A 22,780-nucleotide genomic window follows, 5' to 3' on the forward strand; every position below is an offset into this window, starting at 1 on the left:
AACTTCTGCTAGGCTTTTCCGTTGACATCTCCTCTCTGCCTTTTGTTTTCCACACCTGATTTTAACAACTGTCTTTTGGAGTCTATAACTAACAAGGAATTCATTACAAGAGAATTGAACATGCCGTATGGAGCTTCAGTAGTCATTAGCTCTTATATTAGAGCATGTAATTTTCAAAAGAGAATACTTTCGCCAAACTTTTTTCATCCAAAGGAAGTCCCTTGTAACTTTATAGTACCCTCAGGTTGTTGTTAACAATGTCTTGTTCATGGCTGAATTATATTAGGAAACTGTGTTATCATTAAATAAGGTTTTTTTACACACAGAGTGACTAAAAGAGCAATGACCTTTGACCCTATCCTTAATTTTCTGATGATAACCTGCTATATGTACTTAGATAATAGAGCTTGTTTACAGCAACCCTGTCTTTCTTGTTTTTATCAGATAATAAATCTAAGCAGTTTGAAGTTATCTGTGCTCTTCAGTAATAAACTACCAGAGAACAAAGTACATTTGTCACCACAGAAGTGATTCAGTTGACTCCTTGAGGTAATCGCTGTCTCACTGTCTCTCTCTCACACACATAAACATACACATGTACTGCTTGAAGACCATACCAGAGTAATGAAGCAAACAGCAAAACACAACAGAGTTTCTTTCTTATTGAAAAGCTTGAGTAAGTTAGTTGTCTGAGCGCTAACAGTCATATCTCAAGCAACATCTGTTTGCCTTTCTCTCACAAGCTGTGTAAATGTTAATTATTAAGATTCACTGAAAGATGAAAAAGAACTAAAGTAAGCCAGCCTCCAAAAGCACTTTTTTCATAGTTATGTGGTAGGTTTGCATTAGTCACTTTTAATTATTATAGACTTTCCCCGCACTATGCACTACTTTTCAGCCCATGAAACTTTACCCAAACATCAGATAAGCAGGCATGCTCTAATGAACACATAGAAATATATCGTCTTTTCTAAGTAATAGCACATACAACTTGGTATTCTATATCTAATACAATTCTTGTGAAAGGAAAATGACATCCCTGTTCCTGACATGTTTATAAATATGCAGAATTTTATTACAGGAAAACCAGACCAAAGAGAAATGAAAGATGAATAATACATCAAAAAGGCATAAACTGCAGATATCAAAAACATTTGCCATGAATTAGAGGAGATGGGGTTAGTGTATACTAGGCACTCCTCCACATGAATGAATATTTCTAGGCTGGTAGTACAGGCAGTTTATTCCTGCCTTGACATTTCCTCTTAGAACAAAAGATGTTGCAGTTAAGAATTCCAAATTGACAACCATTGATTTCATCCGCATGCCTCCTGTGTATGGACTGAGAGGGAACCTCGCATGAGTTGCCAAGTATGGCAGACTTGGAAAAAACCCGATCCCGCCTCATTAACTCCACTCGACTTCTATGCAAACAACATGGCAGAATCTGGCAGCTGTTAAATGAGTGAAATAAACCAGAGCTGTCGCTAGTCACTTGACAGAGTCACTTCAGGAGACACTGAGGTAGGCTCACTCCTGACTAGGGTACTTTAATCGGTAACTCCTGGGAAAGTGATAGTATAATGAGATAATGTGGGGGACTTCCTAGACTCCCTGGCTCTGTGAAATCTCTCTTGCACTTGATTAAGAGGAGCAGCCTGTAATGACTTTGGACCATTAGTCCTAAACAGGGTTAATGGATTAATTTAGCAGATACTAATAGCGGACAGAGGTGGACGTGGTATAAGTGGGTCTGCTGAGTTAGGACTCTTGTATTATGTCCGCAACTACTGAGGCTCAATGGCAGCTCTCTGGTTCCTTCCTGGCAGCTCTTCCTGTACCTGCTCAGTCACCACTTAAGAGGATGATCTTAGTCATATCAACACACGACTTTGTCCGCTTATGCCATTCAGCCCTCTGCCTTTTACCATCTCCAGTGATTGGATGCTGCCCACAGATCAGTGCAGATACAAAGCATGGCCCTATTATCCTTGCAAAGAAAGATTTCAGATTACACAACAAGGAGAGCAATCCTAAGCAGGCCTACACGCTTACTCCCAGGAAAGTGTTCTTAGGACTGCAGCCAATATCCGGTTAGTTCCCAAAATAAGACCAAACTGGATCTCAGGGATGATTCATGTGCAAACATTTCCCTTAAGGGCTTCATGCTGCTTATAATCATTGAAGGAGTAGAGGAAGAACTTATTTCTTGCTAAATTAGCCAACTTCCGCAAAATATATTGGAAAAAGATTAATTCTCATCATAAAGTGTGATTTAAATCCCTCCCTGTAAAAGACACTCCACTTGTGGTCTTATTAAAACAATATACCATTCTAAGTGGAGGATGCGCTGTTCTTTTAATTACTCTGATTGAAAACCTAGTCAGAGTAAAAGTAAATATTTGCTAATTAGCTAATAATAATTGCTCAGACTTTGCTCTGGGAAGGAAAACCCACAAGAACTTTTTTTAAGTGCACTATTTAAATAAATGTCAAACACTCCTACAATTAGAACATTTCTAAAGCTGCATAATTCAGTGAGGTATTCTGGGTGCCATGACATTGTTAAGGGAAGCAAGTCCTTGCTGCTTTGGAAGTGCTGCCCAAATGCCGCCTCTAATTTCTGGGCAACGGGATGTCTTTCTTACAACCACAGCTAAGAGCAGCACACCTGAGACTGATACAGCACAAGCCATGTGGACTTTTTATTTAGTTAGGAGACAGATTAGAAAAAAAGTACCTACTGGATCCTAGAAGATGTAAAACAGCTTCCCCTCCCTCCCTAAATCCTTGCCTTTGAAGTACTCATTATCTTTCAAGTTCTAAAGCGGAATCTTGTATAATTGCCACAGGGAGGGAAACATTAAACTAGTTGTCTTCCCTCATCTTGTGAAAGCTGCCAATCCTGTACCATAAATCTGACACTGCTATCTGGAAAGCAAGGCTAACAAACTATCGTGGGTGTAACTTGGAACGAACACCGAGCATTTTAATTAAAGTTGCCCTCTGTCTAATTTCTGAGCAGCGCGTCTCATGGCCAGCCAACGTGATCAGAGGCTCAGGTAAAGGCCAGTCTACCTGCAGCTACCTGGATGCGCTTGAGTGGCACTTACCGCTCTTCAATGTTCTGCCAAGGGTGACAGTGAGGGCTACACAATGCAAGAGGAGTCCCCAATCCATGTTCCTGTCTCGCGCAGGAGGACTGAAGAAAAGAAAACACCCTCTTGCCACACAATTCCGCTTAGATCTTAAATCCTCCGGCAGGGCAGGTTAAGCTCAGATGCCGGGTCAGTGGCACAGGGGCAGCAGCACAGCAGCCAGTCCGGCAGGTAGTACGGGGAAAAGAAAACACAACACTCCTTTCTGTGTGTATCTCCTCAAGTCTCCTGCATCCTGTCATTCAGCTCCGGTTTCCTCTGTCTTTTCCCACACTTGATCCTTTCCCAAGTGTCCCTACCCCGGCCATTGCCAAACAGGCTGAAAAAAGAAAAAGCGAAGGACAAACTAAGAAGGAAGCCACAAGAGCAGGAGGAGAAAAATCCTTTCCGGCTTTCTTCGGCAGGCTGCTGGAAGAACTCTCCTAGGGAAGGGCCGGCCGGTGGAGAAGGAGCTGTCTGTTGCGCGGAGGAAGAAGGGAAAGCGATGGTGAGGAAGGAGGGGAGCGGGCCCCCAGCTTCATCCCTCCCCGCCTGCCCTCTTAACCCCTGGAGCAGCTGGCCGGTGGCGGAGCGAAGGGGCAGGCGTTCTTCTCCCCAGCGATCCCTTCTTCTGGGGGGTGAGCGGGGGAGACTCTTCGCAAGCCGGGAGACTCGGGAGGCGACGCCTTCTGCCAGCGCTGGGCAGCGAGCTACTGACCCGGCTGGGGCGGCGGGGGGTCCCAGGCACCCAGCAGCGGCACGCCGCCTCGGAGCCAGCGGCTCTCCGGCTGTCAGTGCAGGCTGGTGGCGGCGGGAGTGCCCAAGCGCCCCGGCGGCTCCTTCCAGCAGCCTGAGGAGCAGAAGCGCAACTCAGTGGCAATAAGAGCGGAGCCGCCGCCGTCTCCCCGGCCCCGAGTCCCCACCCCCACCCCGCCCTCTCCCCCCCTCAGGAAGGATCAACAAACAAACAGAACAAGCCGGAGAGCCCGGAATCCTCCCGGGGGTGGCGGGGGTGGGAAGCGGGGGGCAGGGAGGGTGGAGCGGCTGTTTGGAAGGGGAGGGCGAGGGGGAGGAGGGCAGAAGCGCGCCGGCGGGGAGAGGAGAGGAGCCGCCTCTCCTTCTCCGCTCCCAGGAGGGGGGCGGGAGTCTCCGCGCCGCCAGGTAAAGCCGGGCGGACCCGACGCGGAGCCCGAGGAGCCGGGAGGGTCGCCGCGCCCTCGCCGAAGCTTGGGAAGCCGCCGGGCTCTTGGCCCCCGCCGGGCTCGCAGACCACCCCCGCGTCCCACCCGCAGCGGCCCCCGAGCGCTACCCTCCCTCCCGGTACCAGGCAGGGAGGTGCCCGGGTGCCGCTTGGCGTCGGCTCGACCGCCTCCCCAGAAGCCACGCAGCTCTCCAGGGGCTCCCCTGGCCCCTCTCTGGCGGAGATGCTGAAGCTTGTACCTAGCCGGGACCGTCCTTAACTAACCCGCCCCGGGGCGCCGCGTTACCCTCCTTCGCCTACCATCTAACCGTTAGCGTAATTATGACTGTGCGGCGCCCTTTCGGGCGTCTTCCTCCTCCTGGAGGCGCCGCCCGGGGCTTGGGCTTGCAAGGTGCGCGCCTCCGTTCCTAGCGCTCTCCCGTATCTGAGGAAGGGAGCTGACTCTGGGAGCTGACACCCTCAACGTCTTCTTGCTCTCTGAGGGGCCGCTGCGCTCAGCCTGCTGTTCCTCTCATCAGGGCTGCCTACTGTTGCGCCTTCACCTTCAGCGCTCTCAACGGCTCGGGCTCCCCCGCCCCTCCTCAACGCCGGGCGCTTTTGCTGGGCATTTCCCCTCAGTCACTGGCGCCGCGGGGTGCCAGGGCCTGGGCGCCGCCGTCTGGGCTGCGCGCGACGCCCTCCCCTTTCCTCGCGGCTCATGAGCGGTTTCCCGTCCACACGCCGCTGAGCCGCGCGCGCCGTCGGCCTGCGCCGTGCCTACCCATTCTCCTTCAGCACCGGCCGGCGTTCGGCCCGCGCTTGTTCTCCTCCCGCCTCGCCTATTCGTTGGGTTCGCCCACTCGCACCCTTTCCCACGTCCCCGTTGCTCTGTCCCTCCGGCTGCCGGGAATGACTGCCATTAACCCCCGGGTGCGTCCTCGGCCAGTGCGGGACACCTCAGCCGCGCCCTCGCCGTGCCCTAACCCCGTTTCGCCGCGCCCTCGCCTCGTGGCTTTCCGCCGCCTGCGAGCGCTCCTTCACGCTCTCGCCGGCCGCTGAGGCGGGGTGGGCGAGCGTGTGCGGGTTGCGTGCGTGCCAACGCGTTTGGTGTCGGCAGGAACGGCGAGCCCGGGCACGAGGCGAGGTTCTCCCCGGAGCGCGGCTGTGGTCAGCCTCCTTCCGTCCGCCCCGCCGCACACGCGCGACGAAGACGGGCTGCCTGTTGGAAGAGAAATGTCACACTTTTGCCTCAACGCTTTCTCACTTGGCTCTCCGGGGCCGCTCCGAAATGAGAGCGATGGGAGTCGGAGCGCCGCGCCGGAGGGCGAGAGCCGCCAGCCCCAGCGATTAGACGCGGCAGGCTAGAAAGCGCGGGCCGCCTGCCTCCCGCCTGGCCTTGCAGCGGGAGGCGCTCTGAGGCGGAGAGGGAGAGTGGGCTTGTTCCCCGCCTTCGCTTTGGCTGTCTAAAGGGCGTCGGCTGGGATCTCGGAGGACGCGACCAGAGACGGGCGGGAAACGACAAAAGGCGAGGCGCTAGAGTTGCTGACTCGGCCTCTCCTGAGGTACACCGCCACCTCTTTTTGCCCCGGGTCTGACGGCTTTCCATTAAAGGATTTTGTGTGTGTGTATGTGTCAATTGAGGGGGTTAAAGCAATTGCAATTCCTTAAACCGAACCCGTGAGTCTCAATCAATCCTCACAGAGCAAAATAAAAGAAAAATCCAGTGGCTCTTAAAGACGAAGAACATTTATTGGTCAGCAGGACTTAGGGAACTTGTATCTGAGGAAGGGAGCTCTGACTCTGGAAAGCTCATACCTGGAAATCTAGTTCATCATTAAGATGCTACTGCCCCTGAATCTTGCTCTTCGACCACAGACCGACGTAGATAGCTACCTAAATAATAACATTCAATAACATTCAATTTATATCAATCAAACTAGATATACTAATTCATGTTGTTAGTTTTTAAGGGATCAATGGACTTTGGTTTTATTTTGGCAAAATCGACCTAGCAGACCATTTGCAATGCTCACAAAACACCTCCCTTGAGGCCCAAGCCTGACTCAGCCACCTTTCTCGTTTTTCTAACAAGTTGGTCAGCAGCAACAAGGCTGAATTTCTGCCAAGGGAATTTCCACAGAGCCTATTTTCAGCACTACCAAGCCTCAGGCCTAAGTAGGAATATTAATTATGTTTGTGTATTTACTTATAAAGATGCCAGCGGTTCTCTGAGACAACTTCTACTTCAAAGTTGGACAGGGATTCTGGAACGTACAGTGCAGCATGTGGTGTTTTTGCTATTCACCACCTGGAGCAGTTGTCAGAACAAAAAAGGCCTAGTAGAAGAATCAACAATAAAAAATGGTAGAACCTGGTTATATACAGGGCTTTTTTTTCAGCGGGAACACAGTGGAACGGAGTTCTGGCACCTCTTAAAAATGGTCACATGGCCGGTGGCCCTGCCCCCTGATCTCCAGACAGAGGGGAGTTTAGATTGCCCTCCGTGCCACCGAGCGGCACAGAGGGCAATCTAAACTCTCCTCTGTCTGGAGATCAGGGGGCAGGGCCACCGGCCATGTGACCATTTTTGCCAAGGGTAATTTAAACTTTTAAAAACTCCCCCCTTGTTTCAGCTGACCCAAAGTGATGTCATTGTGCGGTCTTGAGTTCCACCACTGAGTTCCACCACCTCTTTTTCCAGAAAAAAAGCCCTGGTTATATATAAAACACAATAGTGGCATAGGTTTGATACCATCACTTCCTTGCACCAATTCCCCTGCCCCCATAGTTCCATCCCCCCATTTTCCTTGTACTCCTTCTAGCTCACAGATTTCCTTGTGTCTTAGACCACCTTCAGCACTGATTAAAATAACGTCTATCTTCAAGCCAGTGGCTCCGTTCAGATGTCATGTGAAACCATTGTTTCATTAAATGAACTGTTCTGAGCTAATTGTCTAAAGGCCAGCCACTCTGCTCAATGTGGTTATGTTAGGGTCTCTCCGACGAGAGAGAGCATGGTTTTGATGTTGGGTTTTAGCCACAATTAATTTATGGTTTTGCATCACATACAGACATGGACATTCTAGCTTATTCGTGGGCATCACTTCGTGCACACCTTGGCTACAGAGGTGCCAGATGTGAAGGGCTCAAACCTCTCTCACCTCCTACTAGCGCTGTCCCTCACCAAGCTGAGGCTTGCAGTTTTAGTCAGTCCAGGAACAGCCAAGTTGCTTCATTTATCTTCTGCCCTGTTTCTACCATCAACTCTGCACTCTTAAAGGGGCAGAAATGCTGGCACGTTCCTTCTATACATGCCTAGGGGAGTCAGGGGGAGAAGTAATGCTGATAGATCCTTGCCATGCTTAATTACCTGTGCACTAGCAACAAAGTTATTAACAGAAACACCCTTCTTGCATTTTTTTTCCACAGAGACAATGGATCTGGAACTTTGGTGATGAAAGAAAGGAAAGAGGACAGCTCCTCTTCATGTCCCCCTACATGAGGCTCCTTGCTGCTCTTTTCTTAGCAATGAGAAGCAGCAGCATCTCTGTGCTCAGGTCATCCTCTGGTCAGTCACACTTTGGATACCTGCCCTCTGCCTCAGAAGCCCTCTTTCCCAAAAAAGCTCCATGCAAATGTGAATGATCTGAAACAACATGTGGTTTGCCTGCTGGGGCCCCCCATCCGGGGCCCCCCACCCAGAACATTGGTTTTTACCAAAAATACACAACCCATTTCCTCACTCGTTATTCCCCCGAGCACAAGGATACCTTGTTGGTCTGAGTTGCTTTCTTTGAGGAGCACAACCTCTATAAGCCATTAACAGTTATCTGTCTGCCCTCCCAGGACATCACCGTGACATCACAGATTCCATCAAAGAACTCAGCGCTCTAAGTAGCCTGGGAAAATGCATGCAAAGCAGTAGAGGGATGCCATTCATCAACTTGTGGCTCCACCCATAAGCCCAGGAGGGCTTCTACAACCTATACTGGAATGAAGGGAGATTCAACTGACTCTCCACAGAGATGGTCAGGAGGGGCTAGGACCATGCCCTGCAGCAATGCCATGAGTGGATCAGTCTGCTGGGGGAAAAAAAACCCTTCAAGATCACTACTCAACAAGATGTCAGGCATGAAATGTGCCACAGCACCTGCATGCCACCTGTCCATGAGATTCTGAGAATAAAGATTCCATTTGGAATAAGTCCCTGATGATGCAGAGTAAAAACCATTTTTGGCCTTTATCTACTTAGTAACATGCTGTCAACAAGTCTGCTACTTATTGCTTTGCCAAGAACCTGACACCTGCCTATTGAGAAACCACTATGGAGCACAGCATTTTGGTTCCTAGCTTTGGCCGTGCTTTACTTATCCCTCTGCCCTGTCCTCCTACTGGTATAAGATGTGAATTCATTGCATGCCACCCTCCGTGGCGTCTCCAGAGTGAGCCCACTCCTCTCATTATTTTTTTTAAGTTAGTCTTCAAAAATGAAAAATACTTTATCAGGCCAGTTTGTCATTACAGAGAATGCTTCATGGTTATGAAATTTATCTTGTTTCCACCCAAGAAGTGTTTCAGAAAACTGAGACAGTGTATGATATAGACATGCCTTTCCCCCCGAAATGTTTAGAGAAAGATTGCTAGTTCTGGATATAGTATGGAAAAGGAAGTGTCACAAATACATCACAGAAAGCATGCTTTGAGGGGTCTCTCAACCAGGTGTTTCTATTTTTTTAAGTGAGAAAAGGGTTAGTTTGGGCTCTTTTCTCCAGATCTGCCGTAGCATAAATCCCTCTGTACACAGACTGTAACTCTTTGAAATAGTTTTCAAACAAGTTTAACAGTTGGCAAATGTATCTACAAACATTTTGCATTTCTATTCAGAAACCAAAGGCAAGCAGCGATTCTCTTTCCTCCTCTTTTTATTACCTTAAGCCCCCAAATTTAAAGAAATTTAGCTGAGATCTGCTCCTTTGTCCTTTGGAATGATCTTTTCTTTTTTGGGAAATAGCAAAGAGTCCAGTAGCACTTTTAAGACCGACCAACTTTATTGTAGCATAAGCTTTCGAGAGCCACAGCTCTCTTTGTCAAATGCTTTCTTTTTTGGGGTACCAACAATATTCCCAATGCAGTTGGAGGTTATAAGTAAACCTAATGCATGCTCAGTGGAGAATTTAGGCATATAATCAAATATTTCCTATTTTATTTTTGTACATTACACTCAGCAGTCATAGCTTTGATGCTATCATCTTGTCACTTTCTTCCTCAAACTATATTTTCACTACTTGCCTGTGGGTTCTGTCTTATTTATTTATTTTTAGCCAGTCTCTGAGTCCATTGTATGCATTATTTGCACCTTTATATTTTTAAGATACTATATCAAGTTCCTTCTGTATCCACATCCATACAGGATGTGGATTGGTTAACAGGATCCTGAAGAAATGGCGTAAATTTTTTCTAAATAAATAATTAACATCTGCTAAACTGTCACTCTCTAAAAGAGGCTGCAGATTATTTTTGAGGATTCATATTCAAAGTTAACGTAGAATATTACATAAAGTAGGTTGTGTTTGTATGTGTGCTAAACAGTATGTGAAACTACTTTTTTAAAAGATATGCTTTTTCTTACTGAGCAGATACCTGAAGAATAAGTGTGGTATTAAAAAGTTATACCCCTCATCTGAAAATGTGGCTTTCTTCCATTTCCATTCGTTTGGTTCTGCCTTGTAGTCTCTCTAATGCTAAATGAAACTAGATGACACTAAATCACAATATATAAAGCTACTTTAAGCTAAAACCCATCTGGGTTTTGGCGATAGCTTCTCTCTTGGTTTCCTTATGTTTCCGTGTGCTTTTATGCTTTGCTTATTCTACAAAATAGCTTTAACTATAAAGACACATCTGACAAATGGTATGTCTATCATTTCAAGAGCTTTGATCAACAAAGTGATAGGACCCATTCTAATTTTATGTCTAGCATAATACTTTCTAAATGTACATTATGATTGGAAGCACAACCAGCTGCCCATGTTTACTATCCCTACAACCTTCTGATCCAGATGTCAGTAGCCACCAAAAAAAAGGAGGGAGAAAAGGTGTGGTTTATCTGTAAGGTTTTTAGTTCTAAGAATACAGGGAATTGTGATTTGTATGCAAGATGTGAGTGGAGGGAGTGATGCATTCTGAGGCTTCAAAAGTATCAAGGCTTCTTTGTCCAGAAAGCCAGTGTGGTGCTGTGGTTAGAATGTCAGACTAGAATATGGGAGATTCGGATTAAAATCCCCGCTCTGCCATGGAAGCTTGCTGGGTGATCTTGGACTATTTACAGATTCTTAGCCCAACCTACCTCACAGGGTTGTTGTGAGGATAAAAAAAGGAAAGAAGAATGGTGTGAGCTGCTTTTGGTCCCCACGGGGGAGAAAGGTGTAATATGAATGAAATAAAATAAATAAACATCAATTAATGATTTTTGATGCCACAAGTTTTGATAAATGCCACACTTTTATCATTCCTGACAAGAATGGATGCTAGCCATGATGCAAGTGGATTAAACTTTCACAGGGCGTTTTTTCTGGGGAAAGAGGTGGTGGAATTCAATGGGTTGCCCTCGGAGAAAATGGTCACATGGGCTGGTGGCCCCACCCCCTGATCTCCAGACAGAGGGGAGTTCAGATTGCCCTCTGCGCCATGTGGCGCGGAGGGCAATCTCAACTCCCCTCTGTCTGGAGACCAGGGGGCAGAGCCAACAGCCCATGTGACCATTTTTAAGAGGTTCCAGAACTCCGTTCCACCGCATTCCTGCTGAAAAAAAGCCCTGCACTTTCATTCATATGTTTTGCTGGTACTCCTATAATGTTATATGGCAGGGCTGCTCCGTTCTTTAGCATTTCTTTCATGGGTATAGCCTGTCTTGTCTTTCTTCTTGACATTACTGTGGAATAAAGTAGAACTGCCACCTGGGGGACTATTAGCAACATGAGCAAATGGACACAGGCAAAAATCTGTATGCTTGGTTTAGTTCACACAAACTTCATATAAGGAAGTAAATCTGTTTTAGGGACTGTGCCACTTCAGACTGGAGGCAAGGACTAATGATCAAGTGCACTATATTTTTAAAAATTCCGTGTACATAAAAAAAGTGGCATGTTCAGGCATGTGAGCCCTCCCCTGAAGTTACAAGTGGTACAGCCAGTGCTGTTTTTTTTTTTAAGTGCCATATATAAGGCTGCACCAATTTCCATCATTTCTCCCCTTGGTACTTGGGAGAGTGCCGGAAAAAGGTGCTGGTACTCAGTAGAGGTGAGTACCATAAAAAAAAAAAGGTCTGGGCTCAGCTAAAAAAACAAATTCCTTCTGCTTACAAGAATTAAACTTGAAAATATCAGTTGCTACTTGTCAAGTAAGGCTAGAGTATAGAATGTGGCTGCTTAGATGAGCCCATTAAGAAGTTGATCTTTGATTTACTGGTCTACACTGTAAGGTGAATTTTTCTCTAAGTTAAAAATGCCCTCAATACTTTTCAGAAGGTAATTCTTGGGAACGTGTTTCCAGCAGTGTCTAGCTCATGATACAGTGAACATTTCAGAAAGCAACAGTCATGAGTGGAAGCTAGTGCGATGTAAAGATTTGTCTTGTACCAAAGAAACAAACTCTAGAAAACAGCTGTCTAAAAGCTGGTAAGATGCCTGGTGCTCAAGGAACAAAAGCCAAAGAAAGTGCCACTCCAATATTTTGCTGTACTTAAAAAGCTCATTCAGACAAAGATTACAAAAGGATATTTTGAACGATTGGTCTAAAAGTACCTTACCTTTAATTTAGCTTTTGTGTAATGCAACAAGGTTCTTTTAAACTGTGACACTGTATCTCTTCTGCCAAGAACAAAGAGGAATGGTAGCCCAATTGCCTTCACCATGACTCCTTTTAAAAATTAGGATAAGTCTGCCCTTCAGTGCACAGCTACCAAGATGTAATTTAAAGACAAGTTTAAGTAGATTCTTCACTATGGCCTAGTGACTTGAAACCTGGGCCAAAAAAATCCGATGACATATATTCCAGTCACATTACATCAGCATTGAATGCACTATTTGAAGTAAGTAGCGTGGCTTCCAAGATGTAAAACACTGAGTGTCATGAATATCTCGGTAACAGAAGAACAATCTTCAGGGAAAACAAGTGATGTGCATTAATTTACTGTTTAGAAATGCTGTAAGCATGCAGACAGAAATTATGAGTACCATATTCAACAGAATATTCCTGTCTTTGTGATGCAAGATTTGATTCAGGCTTCCAAAGCCTATGAGAAGCAACAATTCCAGGGTGAAGGAATCTGCCAGAAGTACCATGAAATTTACAGAAGACGAAAATGCTCAAGAAGTCTAATACCACTGCTTCCAACTTTATGAGAAAGGCCAGAAGCTAATTCACCAACATTATGTATAATTCGTTATACAAACATATAAAAAGACTCATGCACTGAACCTGTATAGAAGAATAAATGAGAAGAACACAGAAGAGCCAATTTTACTTTGATAAACTTTGAAAGTCGCTAAAAAAGATATGAACCTAAATCACTGTACATGCTAGTTTTCTAAATAGGCCTAAAAATGTGCTAAACGTGTGATCTATCATAATATACCATTGTGGTATATTGGAACCGTTACTTTAAGGCCAGCTATCAGAGGATTTCTACAAATGAGAGGTTCACGTCCTGTGGTCATTACTGGAGGAAGATTTAGGAGTTATTGAGGCATAGTTGTGGCCTACTTAGTTTTTTTAGTGGTTGTATTCCAATAAACATGAGCAGGGTTGTCAACTTGGAGCAAGGATATCCCTGGAGATGGTGCAAAACTGGCATGATAGGTTCCATACAACCTTGTCGTCAGCATCCTGCAGCAGCAATCTGTACTGACTGTAAGTTCCAGTCTTCAAGGGCAGCCTCACATAGAATGCATTGCAGTAATCTACCCCAATTGTTACCAGAGCATGTAGCAATGTCTTTCCTGCCCAGGAATGGCTGCAGCTGGCTTACCTGCCAAAGCTTGTGAAAAGTGCCTCTGGTCACCACCACCGCTGCCTTTTTATCTAACAGGATGCCCAGGTCAAGCAGCACCCTCAAGTATGAACCTGGTCCTTTGGGGGGGGGGTGCAACCCCATCCAGATCAGGAAGAGACATCCAAGTTCCTGGCTGAAATTTCCCCCCAACTGACAGCACCTCTGTTTTGTCAGGGTTCAGATTCATAACAAGATACAAATAACATACAGTGCTTTCATTTAGTGCCAATTCTCACAAAGAGCAGATGAAGTAGTAAAAATCCCTTTCTCTGACAACCTCTTGGACATTACCCATAAAAAGATGCTTCTCCTGAATATATCACACTGTTCAACTGCATCTCTTCTGTACATTTTCCTGTAGTATGTAGTAACTGAATCATCTGGAATTTTGCACAGTATCTTCTCGCTGTTAGTAGGACACAATGTTCTGGCTTGCGTGGTTTTATCTGTGGGAGGCCTTGTGTTGTGGGCAGGTGGTTGACTTGCTGTTCCCTTCCAGCACTACATTACTACAAACAATACATTATACTGTTCAGCTTTGAGCTGGGAGATTTTTTTTTTTTGTATTTTCAGTGCCCTATTGAAGATTGTATGTACTCTGATTATAAGACTCCTTTCTGGAAATGTTATAATTCTGCCTTGAAAAAAAGAGAGAGAAAACCCTGCCCTGAGCTATTTCATATGATATAAAATTTAAAACTGCAAATGAAAATGAAAATAGAGCATTTTGCCATTTGAACAATGCACTTTAGCAACTTCAAAGTGTATCCTTTTGATGAACTCCTATAAACTCAGAAAAAAATAATTTCAAAATGAAGTTTGGCGAGTGATTTATCATGACAAGAAGCTTGTTTATTTGGTGTTATTTTGAAAGAAAAATACAATAAACTAAAACCAGTCAAGATATTCTTCTGCAGCAGAGAGATATACAGTGGGATACTATATCAAAGAAACTATGGGAATATTATTGACCCAAAATTAAGATGCCAAAAATGTTATTTAGAGGGTTTCAGTGTTCTGGATCCTCCCTTTGGCTTGTATCACCTTCCCCAAGCTGTGATGGCTCCCTGAACAAGAGAGACTATCTCTTGACAATTAGCTCCCTTCAAAGTAACATAGACAACTATTAATGTTCATTTACCAAAAGCCTCGAGTCTCCATTAGATGCAACTTTAGGCAAACCATTGTGATACACCCATTCACTGTCTCAGACAGCCACCTCACAACAAATCCTTCCCAAATCTAATGGGATCGCAATGAGCAGCTCAATCCTAAAGGGGGGGGGAGTGAGAGGGAGAGAACTGAGGCTTGTGTGGGCGTAAATGGCTCTTACATCGATGTAAACCCCTCTCTGCTGGTGCCCGCCAGAGGTGCATTAACACAGACAAGTTGCTGCTGGTGGGCACACCTGGCAGCCAGGTGGAGGCACAAGTATGGCGCAAGTCTCCACGCCAGCATGGAAAGGGGTGGGATGGGGCGGGGCATGAGCTAGTCCACTTCCAAAGCCACTCCAGGCCAAGGAACGCCCCCTGCAGTGGTGGAAACTTACACCACTAAAAAGGAGGCATAGCCCATAGTTGCCCATTGAATGGGTAAAACTTACGCCCCTCTCCCAGTGCCAAGCCCTGCCCCTGTGGCCCAAAGGAGCAAGGATGGGAACTACCACTGGGGCCAATCCGCATGTGCCTCCGGGGTGGGCTAACCCCACTCCCTGCACCCAATCACGTGCTCACACACCCTATAAAACGTCCGCCTATGCTGCTCATGGCCTCAGGTAGGTGAACACATGGCTGAAGGCTCTGCCCGTCTGCCTTCTGCCATGGGGACTTTGTGCACGAGGCGGGAGAGTGCACTAGAGGAGACTTAGCGGGAGAGGTGGGAGAACTTTGCATTCGCTCAAGGGAAGAAGGGCAAAGTCCAGAATGTCTGGCTAACTAACAATAACCATTCAATGGTTGTTGTGGGTTTTCCGGGCTGTATTGCCGTGGTCTTGGCATTGTAGTTCCTGACGTTTCGCCAGCAGCTGTGGCTGGCCTCTTCAGAGGTGTAGCACCAAAAGACAGAGATCTCTCAGTGTCACAGTGTGGAAAAGATTTTGGCAGGTCATTTGTATCTACTCAGGAGGGGTGGGGTTGAGCTGAGTCATCCTGTAAGAGTTTCCCAGGGTGTGGAATGCTAATGGCGGGAGGCTTCACTGTATCCTGAGGAGGTTCTTTTGCATATGGATTGGTGCTTGATGTGCTAATCTTCTCTGCAGGGCTATTGTCGAGTATAGAGTGTTTAGTTAGCCTGGTGTTTTTCAGAACTGGAAACCATGCTCTGTTCATTCTTAAGGTTTCTTCTTTCCTGTTGAAGTTTTGCTTATGCTTGTGAATTTCAATGGCTTCCCTGTGCAGTCTGACAAAGTAGTTGGAAGTGTTGTCCAGTATTTTGGTGTCCTGGAATAAGATACTGTGCCCTGTTTGAGTTAGGCTATGTTCAGCCACTGCTGATTTTTCAGGTTGTCCAAGTCTGCAGTGTCTTTCATGTTCTTTTATTCTTGTCTGGATGCTACGCTTTGTGGTCCCGATGTAAACTTGTCCACAGCTGCAGGGTATACGGTATACTCCTGCAGAGGTGAGGGGGTCTCTACTGTGTTTTGCTGATCGTAGCATCTGTTGTATTTTTCGGGTGGGTCTGAATACTGCTTGAAGGTTATGCTTTTTCATAAGCTTTCCCATCTGATCAGTAATTCCTTTGATATATGGCAAAAACACTTTTCCTGTAGGAGACTGTTTTTCCTTGGTTGTTTGATTCATCCTGGGTTTGATTGCTCTTCGGATTTCATTTCTGGAGTAGCCATTTGCCTGAAGTGCGTGGTTTAGATGATTAATTTCCTCATTGAGAAAGTGCGGCTCACATATCCGTCTTGCGCGATCCACTAATGTTTTCATTATGCCTCTTTTCTGTCGGGGGTGGTGATTGGAGTTTTTGAGTAAGTACCGATCAGTGTGAGTTGGTTTCCTGTAGACCTTGTGACCTAACTGAAAGTTTGCTTTGCGAATGACCAAGGTATCCAGAAATGGGAGTTTTCCCTCAATTTCTTTCTCCATTGTGAATTGTATGTTCCGGTGGATGTTGTTGAGATGATTCAAAAACCCCATCAATTCTTCCTCCCCATGGCTCCAAATGATAAATGTATCATCCACAAACCGGAACCATACACTAGGTTTGTGGGGTGCTGATTCTAGAGCTGTTTTTTCAAAATGTTCCATGTAGAAGTTTGCTATAACTGGGCTGAGAGGGCTCCCCATGACCACCCCATCCATCTGTTCATAGAATTCGTTATCCCATTGGAAGTAACTGGTTGTCAGACAATGATGGAATAACCATTCAAGTCTCCTTGCAGGTTATATGACTCTGAAGTTCCAGCTCAGTAAGGAGCAAGGGAACACTTACTGGTAAGGAGATGGGGTGGCAGCTAACCCAGCTCGCTGATTTGTGCTGGCTGCCCCATCACCTGAACTCACCCGACCACTAGCCTCTTCAGGTGAGGCTTGGTGGGGGAGGGGATGGTGGTGGCAGCCCCTGCCTGCCCGCCCCAGAGGCAGTTGCCCAGAAAACTACTCTTGACCGGGTGTTTGTAACTACCTGTTGACTTTCTCCTTAAAGGTAAAATCACCCCAAGGCAGAGTGCTTCCTCGTCAGAGGGTCTTGCATCAGCTGGTCACTAGCTGCACCTGTGGGGCTGCTGCTGCTGCTCTCTACTATGTGCATCTTCCCAGACATTCGAGTGTGGTCTTGGCCTTGGCCATGGACTGGGCTGGGTTACTTGCAGCACATGTTTCTCTTTCCCTTGCAGGCACGTCGTAATTTGTCTGGGAGACAACAGAGCATGTCTGCTTCAGCCCCCCCCCCCTGTAATCCTCTGCTAGTGCCATTCAGATTCAGCCCAGGGAGCAGTTTCCCAAGGCAGTCCACATCTCAGCCTCACCCCTGGGAGCGCAGAACGAGGGCTGCACAAACTGCCTTGGCTCCCTTTCCAGCCAAGGGACATTGGCAATTTTTCCAGTTTAATAAAACATGTTGAAAAACAACAAACTGTTGTGTTTGCATGCTTGCCTGACATTGCCAGTAGCCGGCCTCTCAACTCCCTGTGGAAATGTCCTCTCACACATCCCTGCAAATGTTTCAAGTGGCGCCCCATCCAGCCTTCCTGCCCCCTTCCTCTCCTCAATGTAACTTCAGGCAGTGGGGTGGGAATTGGAGTGTGGCCCATGAATGTCTGCGGGGGTGGGGGGGACTGAGGACTTTCATTCTCTGATAGTCTGAGCTGCTGGCATCTGATAAGCCAGGAAGATGGTCGCTGCATGTGGGAAGTTGCTGCCAGGGGGTGGGGGGCTGTAGTTACTGGTCATCCCCCTCCTTTTCGCTGTTTGCAGAAGCAAGGATGGACTTGGGAAATATAGCGTGGGGAAGGGCTGTCAGTCCATGCTGGGGGGGCATCACCCCAGGACTGGGGCATGGCTATCAAGGTCCAACCTGCGTTCTTGCATTGTAGAGATGCAGTGATGTGTTCAAGTGGTGCCGCTGCAAATTTGTGGGTGCTTTTCATTCCATTTGCTTCCAATCGGCATTCTGGCCTCCCACATGGTTTCCAATGGGCATTCCTGTCACTTGTTGAAGGACCCACCTCCCCCCCCCCACCTGCCTCTCCAGAACCTGGGGACTAATTAGGGTTACCAGTCTCCAGGTGGTAACAATATAATAATTGTAAAATCCTAACGAAATAAAGACTTTAAACAATTGCAAAAATATTTCTTACTATTATTCAGGTTTCCATTCAATACATATCAGTGCACACAGTCTTCGTACACAGACCTATACATAAAGTGCTAGTGCCAATTAATGGTGGAATCTCCTATGAACAAGTGCTACTTCTCAAATAAGTCAGTATTCCTGAGGTTTACTCAAAAAGTTCATGGATTCAAATTTCAAGTATAGGTCCAGGTACATGCAGGTTGGAGTAGACCATCTGATGGGCAGACCGGTTCATTTGAAGAGAGGGTGATCCCGTTTCTGAGTCTTTTCAAAGATGGTTATCTCTCCGACGTAATGTTCAGTATTCAAAAGCTCCCATTCAGATGGTTGTTGGGGGTTTTCCGGGCTGTATTGCCGTGGTCTTGGCATTGTAGTTCCTGACGTTTCGCCAGCAGCTGTGGCTGGCATCTTCAGAGGTGTAGCACCAAAAGACAGAGATCTCTCAGTGTCACACTGTGGAAAAGATGTAGGTCATTTGTATCTACTCAGGAGGGGTGGGGTTGAGCTGAGTCATTCTGTAAGAGTTTCCCAGGGTGTGGAATGCTAATGGCGGGAGGCTTCACTGAATCCTGAGGAGGTTCTTTTGCATATGGATTGGTGCTTGATGTGCTAATCTTCTCTGCAGGGCTATTGTCGGGTTTGGAGTGTTTTGTTGGCCTGGTGTTTTTCAGAACTGGAGCCCATGCTCTGTTCATTCTTAAGGTTTCTTCTTTCCTGTTGAAGTTTTGCTTATGCTTGTGAATTTCAATGGCTTCCCTGTGCAGTCTGACAAAGTAGTTGGAAGTGTTGTCCAGTATTTTGGTGTCCTGGAATAAGATACTGTGCCCTGTTTGAGTTAGGCTATGTTCAGCCACTGCTGATTTTTCAGGCTGTCCACGTCTGCAGTGTCTTTCATGTTCTTTTATTCTTGTCTGGATGCTACGCTTTGTGGTCCCGATGTAAACTTGTCCACAGCTGCAGGGTATACGGTATACTCCTGCAGAGGTTAGGGGGTCTCTGCTGTCTTTTGCTGATCGTAGCATCTGTTGTATTTTTCGGGTTGGTCTGAATACTGCTTGAAGGTTATGCTTTTCCATAAGCTTTCCCATCTGATCAGTAATTCCTTTGATATATGGCAAAAACACTTTTCCTGTAGGTGACTGTTTTTCCTTGGATGTTTGATTCATCCTGGGTTTGATTGCTCTTCGGATTTCATTTCTGGAGTAGCCATTTGCCTGAAGTGCGTGGTTTAGATGATTAATTTCCTCATTGAGAAAGCGCGGCTCACATATCCGTCTTGCACGATCCACTAATGTTTTCATTATGCCTCTTTTCTGTCGGGGGTGGTGATTGGAGTTTTTGTGTAAGTAACGATCAGTGTGAGTTGGTTTCCTGTAGACCTTGTGACCTAACTGAAAGTTTGCTTTGCGGATGACCAAGGTATCCAGGAATGAGAGTTTTCCCTCACTTTCTTTCTCCATTGTGAGAGTCACCTACAGTCACCTACAGGAAAAGTTTTCCAGGCAACAGAGATCAGTTCCCTACTATCTGGCCCTACTTTTCAGGTGATGGTGGTGGTGATGGTGGCAGCGATGAGGGGATTTCTTGTGGCGATGGTGGCAGTGATGAGGAGATTTGCTGGTGTGCCAAGCTGCAGCCACCAGCCAGGTCCTCATCAGAAATGGAGGCTGGACAGGCAAGAGGGTGGGTGTCTGATATGCACCTTCAGTGTTACCTTTGCCCCCTCTCCCCAGCAGGGATGTTTGCTCCCTGACGAGGGGGTGTTGTGAGCAGCGGGGATCGTGCCCTCCTCATTGGCTGTGCCTCTGCTTGCCCCTCGCCTGCCTTTCAGGGGAGCAGTGCAGCCATTGGCTGGTGTGAGCAGGGTTGTCAGGGGAACAGCAGGTGAGTGCTCTTGGCTGCAGCTGCACCTCGCTGAGCTCGGCCACCGGTGGGACTCTCTGGCAAAAGTCCATAGGGAGTAGTGGGGTGGTGCCGCATTTATGTCCATGCACGAGCGACGGCGCTGTCTCATGGCTTAGGATTGAGCTGTAAACCATCCCAAAAGATTTTACAAGATATCCTGTTACTAATCGGGATATAACAACTTATATGGTCATTGTATTAATATGTATCCCATTATTTCTTTAGAAATCTCAGAATGGGGGTCTCAGCGAGCTCCCATTCAGACACCAACCAGGCCCTTGCCCACTAAGCATCCATACTTTGTTATATGATTAAATGTTCTGAAGCCATTCCCAGAGGCACATTCATTTTCGAGTATTTGATTTTTTTACAGAGTTCAGTGACACTGAACCCATATAGAAGCCTTTTGCTTCAATAGCAAAATTCCCATTTGACTTCACAGGGAACAGGAGCAGGCCCTCCATAATTAGATAATTAACTTAGATAATTAGCTTGTTATTATCAACTTCTAGTTGGCTTGCTAAGGAAATTAAATATTGTGTTTCAAGGAGGCAGGCTTTATAACAAAAAGAGGAAGCCAGTTGGTGATAAGTGCAGAGCTTTCTCTGAAAATAGAGTCAAACTACACATTACACCAGAGATCTGTAAATGGAACTAAATGTCTCTGTGTGTGGATGTGCGGGTGGGTGGGAGAAGCTAGTTCTGATCTGTTATCATGCCAGGGAAGATACGTTTTTAACTCTTTTCTCATGTCTTGTTTATTATTTTTATTATTTTATTTTATTGGATTTATAGCCCACTCTCCCCACGAGTGGGCTCAGAGAGGGTAACAAGATTAAATACATAAAAAGATTAAAAAAGTGGTAGCAAATATCAAATAAATACATTGTAATAAAACATCCTAGGGCAGCACACACATTGCCCTCCCAATCTTCAGTCATCAGGGTCCGCAGGGCAGAGAGGCCAACTATACGATGGACAACAGAGCCAGGGCACAAATCTGCCCTCTGCTGGCAGGAGGCCAGCTGGGTGACCTGCCCATCTCAACCACCATAAGCCTGGCAGAACAACTCTGTCTTATAGGCCTGGCGGAATGATGACGGGTCCTGCTGAGTTCAGGCCTCCACAGACAGTTCCACCAGGTTTCCCTACTTGTAAATGACCTGTCATGTGGTTTTTATTACACCGGGAAAAAAGACAGAGGACATCAGTAGTTTTATTCTTCTAGAGCTAATATCATGCATTCCAGGGATGGTGATTATAGTTTCAACTGGAAAATGGCGCAGAGGAGGAATTAAACTTCCTTTCTTCAGCATTGATCCAGATTGTGCAGCCCCATGGCTGCTTTCGAAGGCTAAATGGCACATCAAGGGGTCCAATTGCGGATCCCTAAAGCGACGTGTGGTTGGCATGCAAGAACACGAATGCACAGAAATAATCACTAGACTAGACTGTTAGCCTACAGTTTTATCTGACAAAGAAAATTAATGTACTCCCCATTTAATCTATCTGCCTATGTACATGTATATATTTATGCTGTGCCATTATTGAGTATTATAACTCTTGTTACATACATTTTGTTTTACATAATGATGCCAGAAGGGATGCAGCCTTATTAGGAAAATGGAAGCTATCATCATGATGCGGCATTTTTTTTAATGAATCCCCTTCAGCCTGAACACAGCAATCACTGTAAACAAGCCGTTGCACTGCATTCATTACCGATCAGTTCCCCCTTTCTGTGAGTCATATTTCATCTTCTTCAATAGGTGTTCTCCATCATAATTTTATCTGTCACTTATTACAGCTGATGTTAAATGGCTTTTCAGCTAAATGCTTGTTTGTGTTATTTATTAACTGGAGTATGTTTGCAGTGGCATACTTCCATCTTTCAAACCGAAAGGAGAAGCCACTTGTTCGAGAATGCTGGGAACTGGCCACAATTTAAAGAATGATATTCGAGAGTGCTAGCAGGGACAAGTTTGAGATCTGTGCATCAATGGAGAATCTTTATTTAGGATTATAATGGTTCTATACAAATAGTAAATAAGGATTCTGATACGTTCTGGGGATTCTGTAGTGATTTTGAACTTCTGGTTGGAGGCTGTGGTTGCTGGACCTTGAGAACCAGTGTGGTGTCGTGGTTAGAGTGGTCAGACTAGAACTATGGAGCCCTGGGTTCATATCTTTGTTCTGCCAAGAAACTTATCTTGGTCCAGTTATTCCCCTTCAGCCTAATCTATGTCACAGGGTTAATGTGAAGATAGAACGAGGGCAGGATCTTGCTGCCCTAAGCTCTTTGAAGTACCAGAGTGCTTTCTTTCAGATGTATCTGAATATAACAATTGTTTCCCTCCTGGACAGTAAGGGCATTTCAGAAGTTATTTATGTCATTACAACCTTGAAGATTGACTGCTGTAATGTTCTGTCTGTAGGTCTGCCCTTGGAGACCGTAGCATTTGGTTCAAAATGCTATGGCCTGTTGGAGGTAGATGGGAACATATACATATACAAAGCTACATTTTCTTACAATTCACTTCCCAACTCAAGGTTCTAATATTGACCTTAACAGTGATTCATAATCTGTGACCCACATATCTCAGACTGCACCTCCCTCTGTATAAACTCTTACAATGATCATTTAGGCCCTTACAAAGGGGACAGAACTTTCCTTTGTTCTAGAGGTAGATTTTCAAGGGTTGAGAT

The 22,780-nt window shown here is 46.0% G+C and overlaps 1 protein-coding gene across 2 annotated transcripts in view; it reads right to left on the reverse strand.

Annotated features, from left to right (window-relative positions):
- The window catches only part of NRP1 (neuropilin 1), a 172,833-nt gene extending 168,845 nt beyond the window's left edge, over nucleotides 1-3,988 (reverse strand). For both annotated transcript variants that reach the window (XM_054990732.1, XM_054990731.1), the window contains exon 1: nucleotides 3,114-3,988. In XM_054990732.1, coding sequence (XP_054846707.1) covers nucleotides 3,114-3,180 — 67 coding nt within the window. In that variant the 5' untranslated portion in view covers nucleotides 3,181-3,988. The remainder of the gene's footprint in view (nucleotides 1-3,113) is intronic.
- Between the last annotated feature and the right edge of the window lie 18,792 nt (nucleotides 3,989-22,780).

The sequence above is a fragment of the Eublepharis macularius genome, chromosome 11 (genome assembly GCF_028583425.1).
Source record: "Eublepharis macularius isolate TG4126 chromosome 11, MPM_Emac_v1.0, whole genome shotgun sequence".
NCBI classification, from domain to species: Eukaryota; Metazoa; Chordata; class Lepidosauria; order Squamata; family Eublepharidae; genus Eublepharis; species Eublepharis macularius.